At 38.9% G+C, this 13,686-nt stretch overlaps 1 protein-coding gene across 5 annotated transcripts in view; it reads right to left on the bottom strand.

Annotated features, from left to right (window-relative positions):
• Positions 1-204: 204 nt before the first annotated feature.
• Positions 205-13,686, bottom strand: part of numb (NUMB endocytic adaptor protein) — a 103,155-nt gene continuing 89,673 nt past the window's right edge. For 3 of the 5 annotated variants that reach the window (XM_030126109.1, XM_030126105.1, XM_030126106.1), the window contains 6 exons: positions 11,280-11,420; positions 10,659-10,863; positions 9,465-9,764; positions 7,294-7,437; positions 3,976-4,122; positions 205-2,438 (listed from right to left, as the gene is read on the bottom strand). In XM_030126109.1, coding sequence (XP_029981969.1) covers positions 1,621-2,438; positions 3,976-4,122; positions 7,294-7,437; positions 9,465-9,764; positions 10,659-10,863; positions 11,280-11,420 — 1,755 coding nt within the window. In that variant the 3' untranslated portion in view covers positions 205-1,620. The remainder of the gene's footprint in view (positions 2,439-3,975; positions 4,123-7,293; positions 7,438-9,464; positions 9,765-10,658; positions 10,864-11,279; positions 11,421-13,686) is intronic. The other 2 variants (XM_030126107.1, XM_030126108.1) reach the window with 1 other exon arrangement.

Raw genomic sequence — 13,686 nt, 5'->3', positions numbered from 1 at the left:
ATATTTTCATAATTGAATGTTTTTTTGCACTAAAACAAATTTCAGAAGTTTGGAGTTATCATTATTAGTAGGTTATTATTTATATTATAATTTTGCTGGTCTGACCCAGTTGAGATCAAATTGGGCTGAATGTGGAACCTGAACTAAAATGAGTTCCAAACAGATCAAACATCGCAGTTTTCAGTAAGAACACAAACACCTTCGTCCTCTACCACCATCCATTTATTCAATCTTTTTTCAATAGATCTCCGAAGAAGTGGAATAAAGTAATGAAATAATTACAAAATGGAAAAATAGATCAGAGAATAGATCATATTCACAGGTTTGATTTAAAAAAATAAAAATGATAGAGAGAAAGCAGACAGTGAGAGATGAAACCGTTTGATCTCCCTGTAGTTTTTCTTTCTTTTTTCTTTTCCTGCAGCGGCTGTAAGCGGCTGCTGCAGAACCACAACCGACCGACTGACCAACCCACGGCCAACGCCCGTGAGCTCATGTCGTCTACTTTAGTGCTTGTGCAAAATAAAAACAGAAAAATCAACTACTTCAAAAATGTAAAAGGAGGCGAGGAAACAAGAGATGGAACGATCCGCTGCCTTAAGATTAAAAAAAAAAGACGGTTTCCAAAAGAAAGAGCATGACGATGAGGACAGAAGAAGTAAAATGCTAAGTAGTGATGTCGACTAAAATATTAAAAGCGAAGCACAAGTAAAAGAGGCAACCAGTCGGGCACCACCACCATCGCTAGGTCCACATTGATTGTTGCTGCAATGATACCCTATTTACAGTGAGATGCTTCACATCCAATCACAGGATGCAACAGACGGCAATAAAGAGACTTCTTCAAAAATAACATAAAAAAAAACCTAACAAAAAAAAAAAACAAAACACAAAAGTAAAGCAGCTGTCCCTTCACAAAATCTCTTTACATCACATTAAAAATTAGCACTGCTGTGAGCTTTGTGTACAGTATAGATTCTTTATAGAGATATATATATTTTATGTATAATATATACTGTCTTTTCTTGTATACACGCACATATCTCATTGTAGCTAGCCTGTGCCTTTGGCAAAGATTACTTACAACTCTTCTGTTAGACTCCAAAGCTATTTAAAATATACTTAATGCATAAAAATAAAGATTTTGGCATTGTCTCATTTTATTCTTCTGATTGGGAAGTTATTAGTGAGAACTTCTCATGTGGAGGCGGAGCTCTCGGTGCTGCAGTTCGTCTGCCGTTCGGGTCTCGTCCTGTCGACGCTCGGAGCCGGACTGAGTGAAGGCGGAGGCGGGGCCGACAGGGGGGCTGGGCGTGGCCGACAGGGGGCTGGGCGTGGCTCGGCACAGGTGTTCCACAGGGTAATGAGCTCCACAGCACAAACAAAACGTTACAGACGATGCTAATGAAATGTCCGGGGAGCTGCGGCCTGTACGGTTTTATTTTTTTTCTGGCGTCGCCGCCTGTGCAGAGTTGCGCTCCCTGTTGATTCACCCAAAAGGCTCCCGGGTCGTCATCGGCCCTGCAAGCGTAGTCCACGGTAACAGAGACTAGAGGACAGAGGCTGGTCTCCCATGGCTGACGCGGCCGCTGCGTCGTCCAGTAGTCTCACACACAGTCTTCAGAGTTGGATCTCAAAGGTCTTGTGCAGCTCGGTGGAGAACGGGTTTGTGGGCGAGGGCGTGGTGCGCTGGCGGGAGCGACTCTCCAGTGCCGCCCACTGGGCCTCGAAGGCGTCCTCCGGCTGCTGCGAGGGCGGGGGCTGTGTTGCCGGGGACGACGGAGCCAGTTGGGCCCAGTTGTCCGCCCCGTTGAAGGTTACGCTACCGTTGGATGGCTGGAGGGAGGCGGGGTTTATGGACTGCGGGGGCTTCGTGAAAGGGCTGACGTTGCCGATGGCCGGCGCGTCGTGCTGGGGGGTCACGGACGCCGGGATGGGGAAGGGCTGGGGCTGCGTGGCCGAGCCAAACACGTTGGCCACCATCTGCGAGGGGGTGATGCCGACCACGGGGACGCTGGGCTGGGGGAACGCCAGCCCGTTGGACATCGGGTAGGAGGCCGGAGCCTGGGCGTGGAAGGCTGGCTGGCGCGGGGGCAGCATGGGCACAGCGGGGGGCAGGGTGGGAATGAAGGCCACGGGGGGCACGGACGCCACGGGCATCGGCACAGGGGCGGTGAACGGCTGGGCGGGAGGCGGGGCGGTGAACGGCTGGGCAGGGGGCGGGGCAGTGAACGGCTGGGCAGGGGGCGGGGCAGTGAATGGTTGGGCGGGAGGCGGGGCGGTGGCCATGATGGGGTTGGGCTGCGGGGCCCGGACAGACTTGGAGACTTCCTCCAACCACCGGTCCGCCTCCGACGGGGTGCGTTTGTGGGAGGACGTGGCCGGAGAAGAGGTGGGGGGGACGACGATGACCGGGGCGGGGGATGACCAGTCACCTCCTGTTGGTAAAGGAGGAAGGAAGGAGAGAAAGAAAAATGACAAAACTGACAAATATATGGAAACAATCACCTCAAATAATGGAAAAAAAAAAACCCTCAATAATTGTCTGGTTTTCTAAAGTTTCACTCTGAACGACAAAAACAGACTTTAAAATTTTGTTTTGTTTTGTTTCACCACTGATTCAAAATACACAGTATTTGTTCTGTGAACAAATCCTCAAGGTGCCATATTTCTATTTTTTATATAGTTTTTTTTTTTTTTTTTTTAAACTCTTTATTTAACGAGAATAAAGTCATAATATAATGAGAATAGTCGTTCCCACTCATCGAATATTGGAGAACTTAGAACATTTTGTGAGGTTCCACTTTCATTTGGGGTTTACACACAAAGGCCAAATACTGAGCCTAGTAGCCCCGCCCACCATCAACATATTATCATTAGTCGAAGGAGTCTGAGGACAGTTTGCACACATTTGGGTTTGTTTTGTCATAAGAACCAAACTGATTTGGAGCAAATTGCCTGTTTTGTGGAGGAAAAACTGACGAAGTGGTCGTCTGCAGGACGATCGGTGGTTCCACCAGAACTATAGGGTTTGTTGTTTCTGAAGAAACTGTGAGGATTTTACTGCGAGTTTTGGAGTCCAACAGAAGTGAAAGTTGCTGCTTTGCTTGTTGCATTCGCTGTTAAACCGGAAACTGTCGAATTTTCAAAATATTACATCTTTGATCTCATAAAAGTACAACTTTATTCTCGTTAAATAATGACTTTTTTAAAACTACGACTTTATTCTCACTATATAATGACTTTATTCTCCAAATATTACGACTTTATTCTCGTAGTGATTAGGGGTGTGTGTTGGCAAGAATCTGGTGATACGATACAAATCACAATACTAGGATCATGATACGATATATCATGATACTGTTAAAAAAGCAATTTTTTGTTTGTTTCTTTTTTTTTTTTTTAAGATTATTTCCTGGAAGAATTGAATTACACCAGAAATATGCTCAAATACTAAACAGTTTTATTTGATCAGAACAGGATCTAATGCTATATCACAAAATTTGTCTAATTCTCCTAGTTTTGAAAGGAACTACCATCTGCCTCTCAGACAGTAAAAAGTGTTTTTAGGATGCTTCAAATAACCATTATTTAATAAAACAGTGTTAAATAATAATAAATAAAATATACACAAAAAAATGGATACAGTAGTTTTTAATACTGATACAGAATTGTGAAATGAAATATCACAATATATTGCAGAACCGATATTTTCTTACACCCCTAGCAGTGACACGCCTTTTTACTTTCTTATATGGCCCTAATACGCCATCGTACAAATATTAAATCTAACATAGTAGATAAATATTGCACCTTAGGCATGAATTGGACCCTTTGGACTTGTCCACACACCCAGGTCATCGTTCTGTCGTGTCTAAAACGTCATAAACAGTGTCTCCGTCTCCGTCCTACAGACTGTCTAATGTCCCTGTGGTCTACGTCCATGTCCGGCCCTGGTTCTGCATAGACCCTTACCTGGCTGGATGGGGGCCGGGGCCGAGGCCGGGGCCCCCGCTGGGGTCTTGGCCCAGGGGTTAGTGTCTCGAGCAGGCAGGGCGGGGGGCAGGACTGGGGGGTTAGCGGTAACGGCAGCGACAGAGAAGGCGGGGGCGGAGCCGTTCACTACAGCAGATGAAGAAACAGAAGCGAGTAGAAGCAGGCGTGTTACAGATGAGGAGGATTAGACTCAAACAGACATGCTCAGATGGAAACGGCGCCGTTACTCAGCAGCTCCGACAAGTGTTAATCACACACAACGTCAGTGTTCTAAAGCAGGGGGGTCAAACTCAGCCCAGCTCAACGTCCAACAGGCCGCACCAGTAAAATAAGAACTTATAAATAATGACTACTACACAGTTTTCTGTTTGTTTTAGTGTAAAAAAAGTTAAATTACAGTATAAAAATTTTCCATTTACAAACTATTCTTTAAAAATGTGAATAACCTCAATATCCACAAACAACCTGGAATTTCTAAAGAAAATGTAGTTGAATTTTCACAATATTCTGCCTCATCATTTCCACATGTACATGAACTGACAGATCACAGTGGATCTACAAATACACAAACCATTAAATAAACAGGCAGAATATTGATAGAACTACACTTATTTCAGGTTTTTCATATTTGTTATTATAAATTATATCATTAAACTTGTTGTAATTTGCCTCAGTATTCCACTGTGTTTATAATGAGGTGATGTTCTTAATTTCATGACATTTCACTGATTTTTGGATCATTTTTGTTTTGTTTGGATCAATGAGGAACTGATCAATAAAATAATCTACATACCTGAGACTGGAAAAGTTGTTTAATTAATATTATGATAATTACTCCTACTGTCACTAATTTGCATCATAGTTATTGCATGTGTTATAGTCAAATTACCAACCTCCACTTAATGTAACATCTGCTTGACAGTAACGACACAAACCATTTATTTTTATATGATTATATATATTTAGACTGTAAGGGCTTAACTTTATCATCAACACATCTTGACTGCCTTCTGTGTAATTTTTGCACTTTGCAAATTCATAGTATGGGCCAGATTTAACCCTGTGGAGCAGGGGGTGTCAAACATATGGCTCATGGACCAAAACTGGTCCACCAAAGGGTCCAGTTGGGCCCCTGGGATGAATCTGCCAAATGCAAAAATTACACTGAAGATATTAACACTCAAGGACGTTAAAAATCATATTAGTACAGGTTGCACACTCAGACAAATATGATCTCAAGTGGTCGAGTCAGTAAAATAATAATAATAATAATAATAATAATAATAATAATATTTTTTTGTAAATACTATCATAAATACTATCATAATAACCTATAAATGATGAAACCTCCAAATTATTGTTTTGATTTTAGTGTGAAAAAACTAAAATTATGCAATTAAAGTGTTTACATTTACAAACTTTCACAAAAAATGTCAATAATCTAAACAACCATGAACAACCTGAAATGTCTTAAGAAAAATAAGTGAAATTATACCAATATTCTGCCTGAAATTAAATGTTTTGTGTATTTACAGAGGAGGATTAAGGCCACAGGAAAAAAAACATTAAATAAATAAGGTCCAATATATTTTTAAAATTGTTGTTCAGAGAAAATAGTCAGAATTATGACTTTAATCTAAGAATATTAATACAAAAATATATTGGACCTTAATTTTTTTTTTTTTTTTCCCCCAGTGGCCCTAATCCTCTTCCGTCATTTGTAGATCCACTATGTAAGTTTTAAGGAACATGTATAAATGATAAACTGAGACAGAATATTGTTAAAACTGCCCTTATTTTGCAATAAAACAGACATATTTGTAGTATTTATTTCTATCTTATCGTGCTGTTGTGTTTCTGGTCTGATCCACTTCAGATCATATGGGCTGAATGTGATCCTGCTTTGGAGGCCGGGTTTGGGCCGTGGGCCGTATGTTTGACACCCCTGTTGTGATGAGAAAATGTGAGCGGGGACAAAATCAAACACAATCATCAAATCACTACAAGTCTGTTTCTTTTGTATTGAGTTGAAAGAACCCGGAGATTCAGCCAAGACTGACCGAAAAAAACAAACAAATAAATAAATCAAACTGGCCACAGAAAACTACTGGCAGTCGTCATCGGCCAATATGTGCATCCTCATTTCACTGCTAATTATAAGGTTTTATTTTCTGGAATGAGAAAAATAAGCGGTTGTTGATCAGACTAATTAAAAACACAGTCATCTATAAAAATGTGTCCTTTTAGTTGAACATGATTTTCATTTTCAAACACAGATTCAACAGTTGCATCAGAGCAAAATGTTCTGTCGACTCTAATCAAATAAAGACACATTTTATATTAGATTATTAATAATATAATAATCAAATAAATGCTGGCAAACGAGGAATTAAAAAGCCTTTTAAAATAAGCAGTTTTTCAGGCTTATTAAATGTAAATTCAGTTTTTAGTTCCACTATATGTTCTGTGAAATTATGTTTTCGTCTTTTTTTTTTTTTTTTTTTTACAAATATGTGAGTGACTGGACCAAAAAATGACAAATAATGATATGATAATATTAGATTAAAACATTATGTTGTAATATTTTAATCATCCTTGTGTGAATGTAAGGCTGGACAATATATGATTATTATTATTATTATTAACTATTTTCTTTATTATCTTGACATTTAAATATATCTTCATAATTATCGTTAACCCTTTAGGCACCGGAGTTTTGTTTTGTTTTGTTTTTTACTTTGATATTAACATTCCATAAAGCTGTCTGTTTCATTCAGTTATGTTGCTTGGCACAATATTACAACTTTCATGCTTAAAGGCTTAATAATTAGATAATTAATTATAATTATTAAATAAATATTATTATTTAACGATAATGATTGTTTTGATGATAAAGAAAAGTGCAAAACCACCAATAAAAGTCAACAAAACAAGCATCAAATCATGAAATGATGAAACTTCAGGTGTATTTTTTTGTATCTGACATTTTCATTTTGGTTTTTTTTTTAATGAATTATTTGAAAACATAAATAATTGTCTAGTTTCCTAAAGATTTCACTCTGGATGACAAACATAAACCTTAAAATTAGAAAGAAATAACTTGATGTGGAAAACTCTGCTCTTTTTTAAATAATCTTTCATATATTTATGTAAAAAATGTTTAAATATATTACTCCAGTGCATTAAAGGATTATAGGACATTTGTCCATATATTATTAGAGTCTTTTGGTAAATATTGGTAAATACTGTTTAAGTCCAGTTTATCTTCAGTGGAGGTTTTGTTTTGTTTTTTTTTACCTGGAGCTACAGGAGACTGTGGGGACGAGGCCGGTTTGGGCATGGGGGCTGAGGTGAAGGGGTCCTCTGGGGGTCCGGGGAACGCCGTGGTGATCTGAGAACACAGCGAACTGATGCTGTCGCCCTCACCCTCCACCTCTGGGACTGAAGAGGAAACAAGGAGAGGCAGAAAAGATGAGACTGGGGTCTTTCTAGAACACATTAGAGTAGAGGTCTGCATTGGCTGAGGGGGAGGGGTGGAAATGGGCGGGGCAGAGAGCAGCAGAGTGCAGTCGGTGAGAGACATATGGAAAATTTTTATTACTTTTAGCAGCATTTTGTGTCTTAATTGTTTCATATATATATTTATTTTTTTATTGATCATTTCTTTCCCGCTACTTTTTATTTTACTTGAATGGAGCAACTGTAATCCCCCTGGAATTAATAAAGCCCTTTTTATCTGTATTTTTGTAGTTCATTGATCTATCTATCTATCTATCTATCTATCTAGAGAGAGTAATAACTAAAAAGAAGAAAAGACATTTTTTGACACTTTTATTGCAAAAACATCATAAACTAGAAAAGCACTCGGAGAGCGCAGACCTCCGCCAAGGCTGATCAGTGCCACCCCCAATCACCACCAAAATGTAATCATTTGTTACTTGTGCCAGTATCAACATTTCCTGAAATTTTCATCCAAATCCGTCCTTAACTTTTTGAGTTATCTTGCACACGGACGGACGGACAAACAAACAAACAAACCAACCAACACCGGCAAAAACATAACCTCCTTAGCGAAGGTAATAAATCCAGGCCTGTTATAATGGTGGTCTTAAAGGGTTGTAATATGCCATGGAAATATAAATGTAAAAGCCTGTGGTTCTAAGAATACATCCACTATCATTTTCCTGCCAGAATATACCGTGTAATGTAGTGAAATCAAAAAGCAGAACTACGCTGAGCTTTACGATGGAGCTTCTTCTGCCTTTAAGCGAACACCTCCAGAAGACAGCTGGATTTCTACAGGATAAAGTTACTAAGCAACTGCCTTTGGTACAAAACGTCCATCAGTTGTCAGGGAGTCGACTCTGATCCATTTGCTGTTCTGCTTTGTTTTTACTTTCATCATTTCTGTGCTTTCCCACAGGAAACTGAACCCTGGAAGTGTTCCTGGATCTGCTGCTGTTACCGTGTGAATCTGCTTCTAATGCGTTAGTTCAGTAAATGACACATGAATCTGAGGGTTTACAACAGGGTTAGTTTACTGACAGGTGAGACTTTACTTACACACATTTCCTGAAGTAGACATGTCCCAAACAGCTGAGTGCTTTTGTTTTTAGCGTCACTGAGCAAAACATTCACGATGGCTTGATTCAAGTGATTTAAGAGGACATTAGACTTCCCCATCTACACTTCACTGAGTGTTTAGGGAAATAGAATAAAACGTCTATTCTGTAAAGCAGGTTTATGTCTAATTACAGGTGTTTTCATACAGGTAGGGAGGGTGAATATGTGACTGACAGCTGAGGTTACGAATCTATGATCAGACACGATTCCTCAGCTCTACTCATCAGAATCAGAGTCTGAATACTTTATTAATCAAAGGGGAATTTATTCTGTTACTGTTGCTCCGTACAAATATAGAAGTTACAAGAAGAAGAAGAAATTACAAATTATACACTTTTTCATTCATTCATTCATTTTCTGAACTCGCTTTATCCTCACTAGGGTCACGGGGGTCGCTTGGAGCCTATCCCAGCTACATAGGGGCGAAGGCGGGGTACACCCTGGACAAGTCGCCAGTTCATCGCAGGGCTGACATATAGAGACAAACAATCACTCTCACATTCACACCTATGGGCAATTTAGATTAACCAATTAACCTATTATACATTTTTATTTACAAATTTTTTTCTTTTACGTTTCTATTGTTGTGTATTTTTTATGTTATTGTTTAAACTTCAATAAACATATTAAACTCTTAGAAAATAAATAGATTTTCTGTGTTAAAGTCCAGTCAAAGTCAGTGTCTGAACTACAGCAGTGAAATGCATTTACACTGTTTGTTTTTATTTCATAGACTTAAAGTGTTTCTGAGCAGAAGCAGATGTTACTGTTGTTTTCCGTTCTGTTTTACGGTGGATCTCTGACCGACATACGTGACGCCGCCGGCCCCAGGACACTGAACTCACCTGTGTTCTTGATGGGGAAGTCGGACTTGCGCTGCATGGTGGAGGGCAGCTCGTTCATGCGCAGCGACAGCTGGCGTTTGAAGGGCGACGTCTTCTGGCTGAGGGCGGGGAAGCCTCTGAAGGAGCCCTGCCTGGCCAGGGCCTCAGCGGGGGCGTGGCGGCGGGGGATGGCCTGAGGCCCCAGGCCGGGCACCGACAGAGGGGGGGAGGACGACGGCGAGGGGGAGCCTCCCGACTGGTGGGCCGACGAGTTGGTGATGCCAGCGGCCGGGTTCACCGCCACTTTGACATCGGTCTCCGCTGTCGAGACGAAGGAAACGTCCAGACAATGAGAACCGACAGAGACAGGAAGTGAATATTGGAAATGTCAAACACAGATCAACACAACCTGAACATAAACGAGGCCGTTGTCTCTAAAAACCACCAGAATGGAACCATGTGCAGATGCAGATTCAGCCGTTTTAAGTGTTGGAATTTAACTCGTACGTAAGAGTTTGGTTTTAATCAGCTCTATATGTAAAGCGTCAAGAGATAATGTTTGTTATGATTCAGTGTCAAATAAATAAAAATAGACTGACTGACTTAATAGATCCTCATGCAATCACTTCCAAAAATGTGCAATAACCCTGCAACTGTGAATTATGTGCAATAAGTGGTGCAATAATCTGTTCTGCAAAAACAATGTGATTTTTATTGAATATTTATCTAAATATAAATGCACTACTTTTATAGACTTAAGTTCATAGATATGCATACTGTAAATATTGTAAATATTGTGTCTATTCATATTTTATATCTATTTTTTTATTCGGCTTACCTCTGTTCTTATCATATTTTGTAAAATTTCACATTCAATTTTCTTCTTTCTTTCTTGTGTTTTGTTTGATATAAGCTTTATAAATGTTATTCTTCATAATTATGGCTCTAAAAATATCAGATATAATTGTAAAACACTGATGGTTTTAATGCAGAATGAGAACTTTCACTTTCAATGCACAAATTTTGCCAATAATATTTATATCCTTCTTCTTAAATAAGGTTTTGACTGCAGAACTTTGACTCCCAGTCCAGTATTTTCATCATACCACACTGGTTCTGCTGTAACTTCAGTATTTCCTTGGACACAGACATAAATACGTGGTCTTGTCTGTATATTTCTGTTGTTTGTGCTGGATCCAGACACAGAACACAGACCTTTTTTAGCATCCTGTAGCTGCCTCATGACTTCCTCCCGCTCTGCCGCCTCCGTTGCCGTGGTAACGCGGAACGAGCCCTCGCGGGTGAAAGTGGTTCTGTTGGCATCGAAGGTTGCCGTGACCCCGCACTCCTTCTCCCGTTTCTGTTTTCGCTCCAGACAGGCGGCGAATGCGCAGCCAACGGCGTGACTGAGGCGCTCCCCCTGGAAAACGACGGAAAAAAAGTCAGCGTAAAAGGTCTTCTGCAACAAAAGGACGTTAAGTAAGGGCTCGAGTACATGGATTTACACCACCCTATACATCACATGTATGATTTATAAAATAACAAAAGGTGAACTGAACTGTTTACGACACTGACACACTGAGGATTACAGAATTAAAGGACATTTATAGAAGATCACAATCAGGAAAAAACTAAATGTCAGATTATTGGGGTGTATTTTATTCTGACGGAAATAAAAACAGCGACAATGACCCTAAGTTTTGTTTAGAATGGGTCAGTTATGTACAGATAATAGACGAAGGCAGTGATCAATCAGAGTGGAGGATTTAACAAAGTCATGTAAATATAAGAATATCCATTTTTATATCCGCTGTGTTATTTGTTTTCTGTTCTTACTGAGTCTTTGATGGCCATGAAACAGTGGCAGATCCAGCGTCGCGTGGTTCCGTCCCTGCAGATGTACGAGAACGCCCTCTCAAAGTTCCGATCCGGGGCGCAGAACGACACCTTCTCTATTGTCTGGTCCAGGATCAGGTCCTGCAGAGACAACACGCCTGTTACCGTAGCGACACAGACTAAGGTTTAAGTCACTCTCAGTGTGGAGTGGATTCACACCGTGGGCAAGAGGTAACTCTGAGGAGGGAACCCTGGACCCTGGACATCTAGTGGTTCATTAATAAGGGGTCGTTAATGAACGTTTTCTCCATTTCCTCATGAATATCACATAAACTGTTTTCCTGTAAAGAACAATTCTCTAAATATGAAGCTCAGCTCAAACCTCCATTCCTGGTTTTTAACCTAATAAGGATTATCATTATATTTTGTTTGTTGTTTTTGCAATAAAAGGTTAATAAAATGTCTTTTTTTCCAGTTCTTTTGCACCTTTTCAGGAAGAACTTTACTTTCAATACGTGTCCATTAATTATCATTATTATATGTAATAAATGCTTAAAACAATGTGTTATAGCCAAAAATAAAAAAAAAACACACTTGACTTTTTTTTTTAAATCATACTTGTTATGAAAAACATCTGTAAATGTTCATAATGACTCTTTATAAGATTATAGAAATAAACTTTCAACTATTTATCATGTGCTCAAACATTTTTGTTTGTCCAGAGCATGGGTCAGTGTATCTTTACCTCCGCCAAGAGGTATTGTGATCACTTTGCTTTGTGTGTTTGTTTGTTTGTTTGTTTATTTGTTAGCAAGATAACTCAAAAAGTTATGGACGGATTTTGATGAAATTTTCAAGAAATGCTGATACTGGCACAAGGAACAACTGATTAAATCTGCCAGTTCGTACAAAATCTGGACATTGCAGACATGCTTCCTCTACAAATGTCTATGAACTCAAGATTTCCTATGAACTGGAAGATTTGTACAAGCCCATCCTTCATAAGAATCTTTGTGACCTAGGCATCAGTGTTCTTTCTTTGAAAATGACAACATCCGGTCTCAGAAAATGAAAAAAAAAAAAAAAAACCCAGCTATTTTTGGTCCATTTTTCCATTTCTGTCAGGTAGCAACTTTCTTTTTCATTATTAGAAAGAGAAACGGAAATCAATCTGTTTTTTTTAAACTTGATTTATCTGTTTTGACACTGAAAAAGAAATGGGGAATTAAGAGCTGTTGTGTTGGTGGTGGGGTTCGCTGCTATGTGGTCGTGGAATATGGATGATTTTAGACTGTTTGAGACTCAGACAGGTGAGGGCTATCCACATACACGATAGATGAGACTATGTGAGCTGAGTATTTATGTTTCCTTATAAAACACTCATGTTTCTTATTTTCTTCTTGTAATACTTATAATTTTAGCATAATGCGTGACAGACTTCACAGGTCATGATGCTGCTACATTGCAGTCACCATTGTCACTTTACTTCCACCTTTAGCTGTTACTGCTGCTGTCTATTGTACATATTCAGAGGCTTATTTTATTATATTTTAGCGGATTTTCCTGCTACTTTTTATTCTACTTGAATGGAGAGACTGTAACACCCAATTATTTCCCCTTGGGACAAATAAAGTATTCTGATTTTATGGTAGTTTTAATTCTTTTTAGCTTTTATAAATTTTATTTATCAGGGTTCGTACACATTTTTCAAGGTCAAATTGAAGCACTTTTAAGGGTTATTTTTCAAATTTTTCCAACACAGCATCTTATACATATTATTATATACAAATACTATATACTATATACTATATACAAATATTATACAAATACATATCTACATGAAAACATATACTCAGTTTTTTTTTTTTTTTCATTTTTTATCACAAAAATGTACATTATATTATGCGATAAACATCTATAATTATGTTTCATAATAGCAGACACAAGTCCATAAACCACAAGCACACAACATACAAAATAAAAAGGATAAAAAGAATAAAAAAGAATAAAAAGGAGATACAAATATTAAAGACTTTAGAAATTAAAGGAGAACACAGAGTTTTATCTGAAAAAAGGGAAGGCACTTGGTATTCTTCAGACACACTCACACCAAGACAAAGATTAAGATAAAACTGTACCTGGAGTCGACCTGAGAACACCTGGGAAGTTTATTTTTTGTCATAAAGTGTTATTTTTCTAAATGTATCACCTCTGTAAGTAGCTTTGGCTTGAGTTAATATTAACAATAAATAAATAAATCACATCACAGAGTTATAATTGCAACCACTTTCAAGCAGTTTTCAGACTCTGAAAACACACACTGAATTTCAAGCATTTTCAAGGATTTCAAGCACCCGTACAAACGCTGTTTAATATTTTATCTTATTTTCATGCCGTAAACACCGAG

Source organism: Sphaeramia orbicularis, chromosome 22 (genome assembly GCF_902148855.1).
Source record: "Sphaeramia orbicularis chromosome 22, fSphaOr1.1, whole genome shotgun sequence".
NCBI lineage: Eukaryota > Metazoa > Chordata > Actinopteri > Kurtiformes > Apogonidae > Sphaeramia > Sphaeramia orbicularis.
Note: the sequence above shows the minus strand (reverse complement) of the source record. Positions and strands in the feature narration are given on the sequence as shown.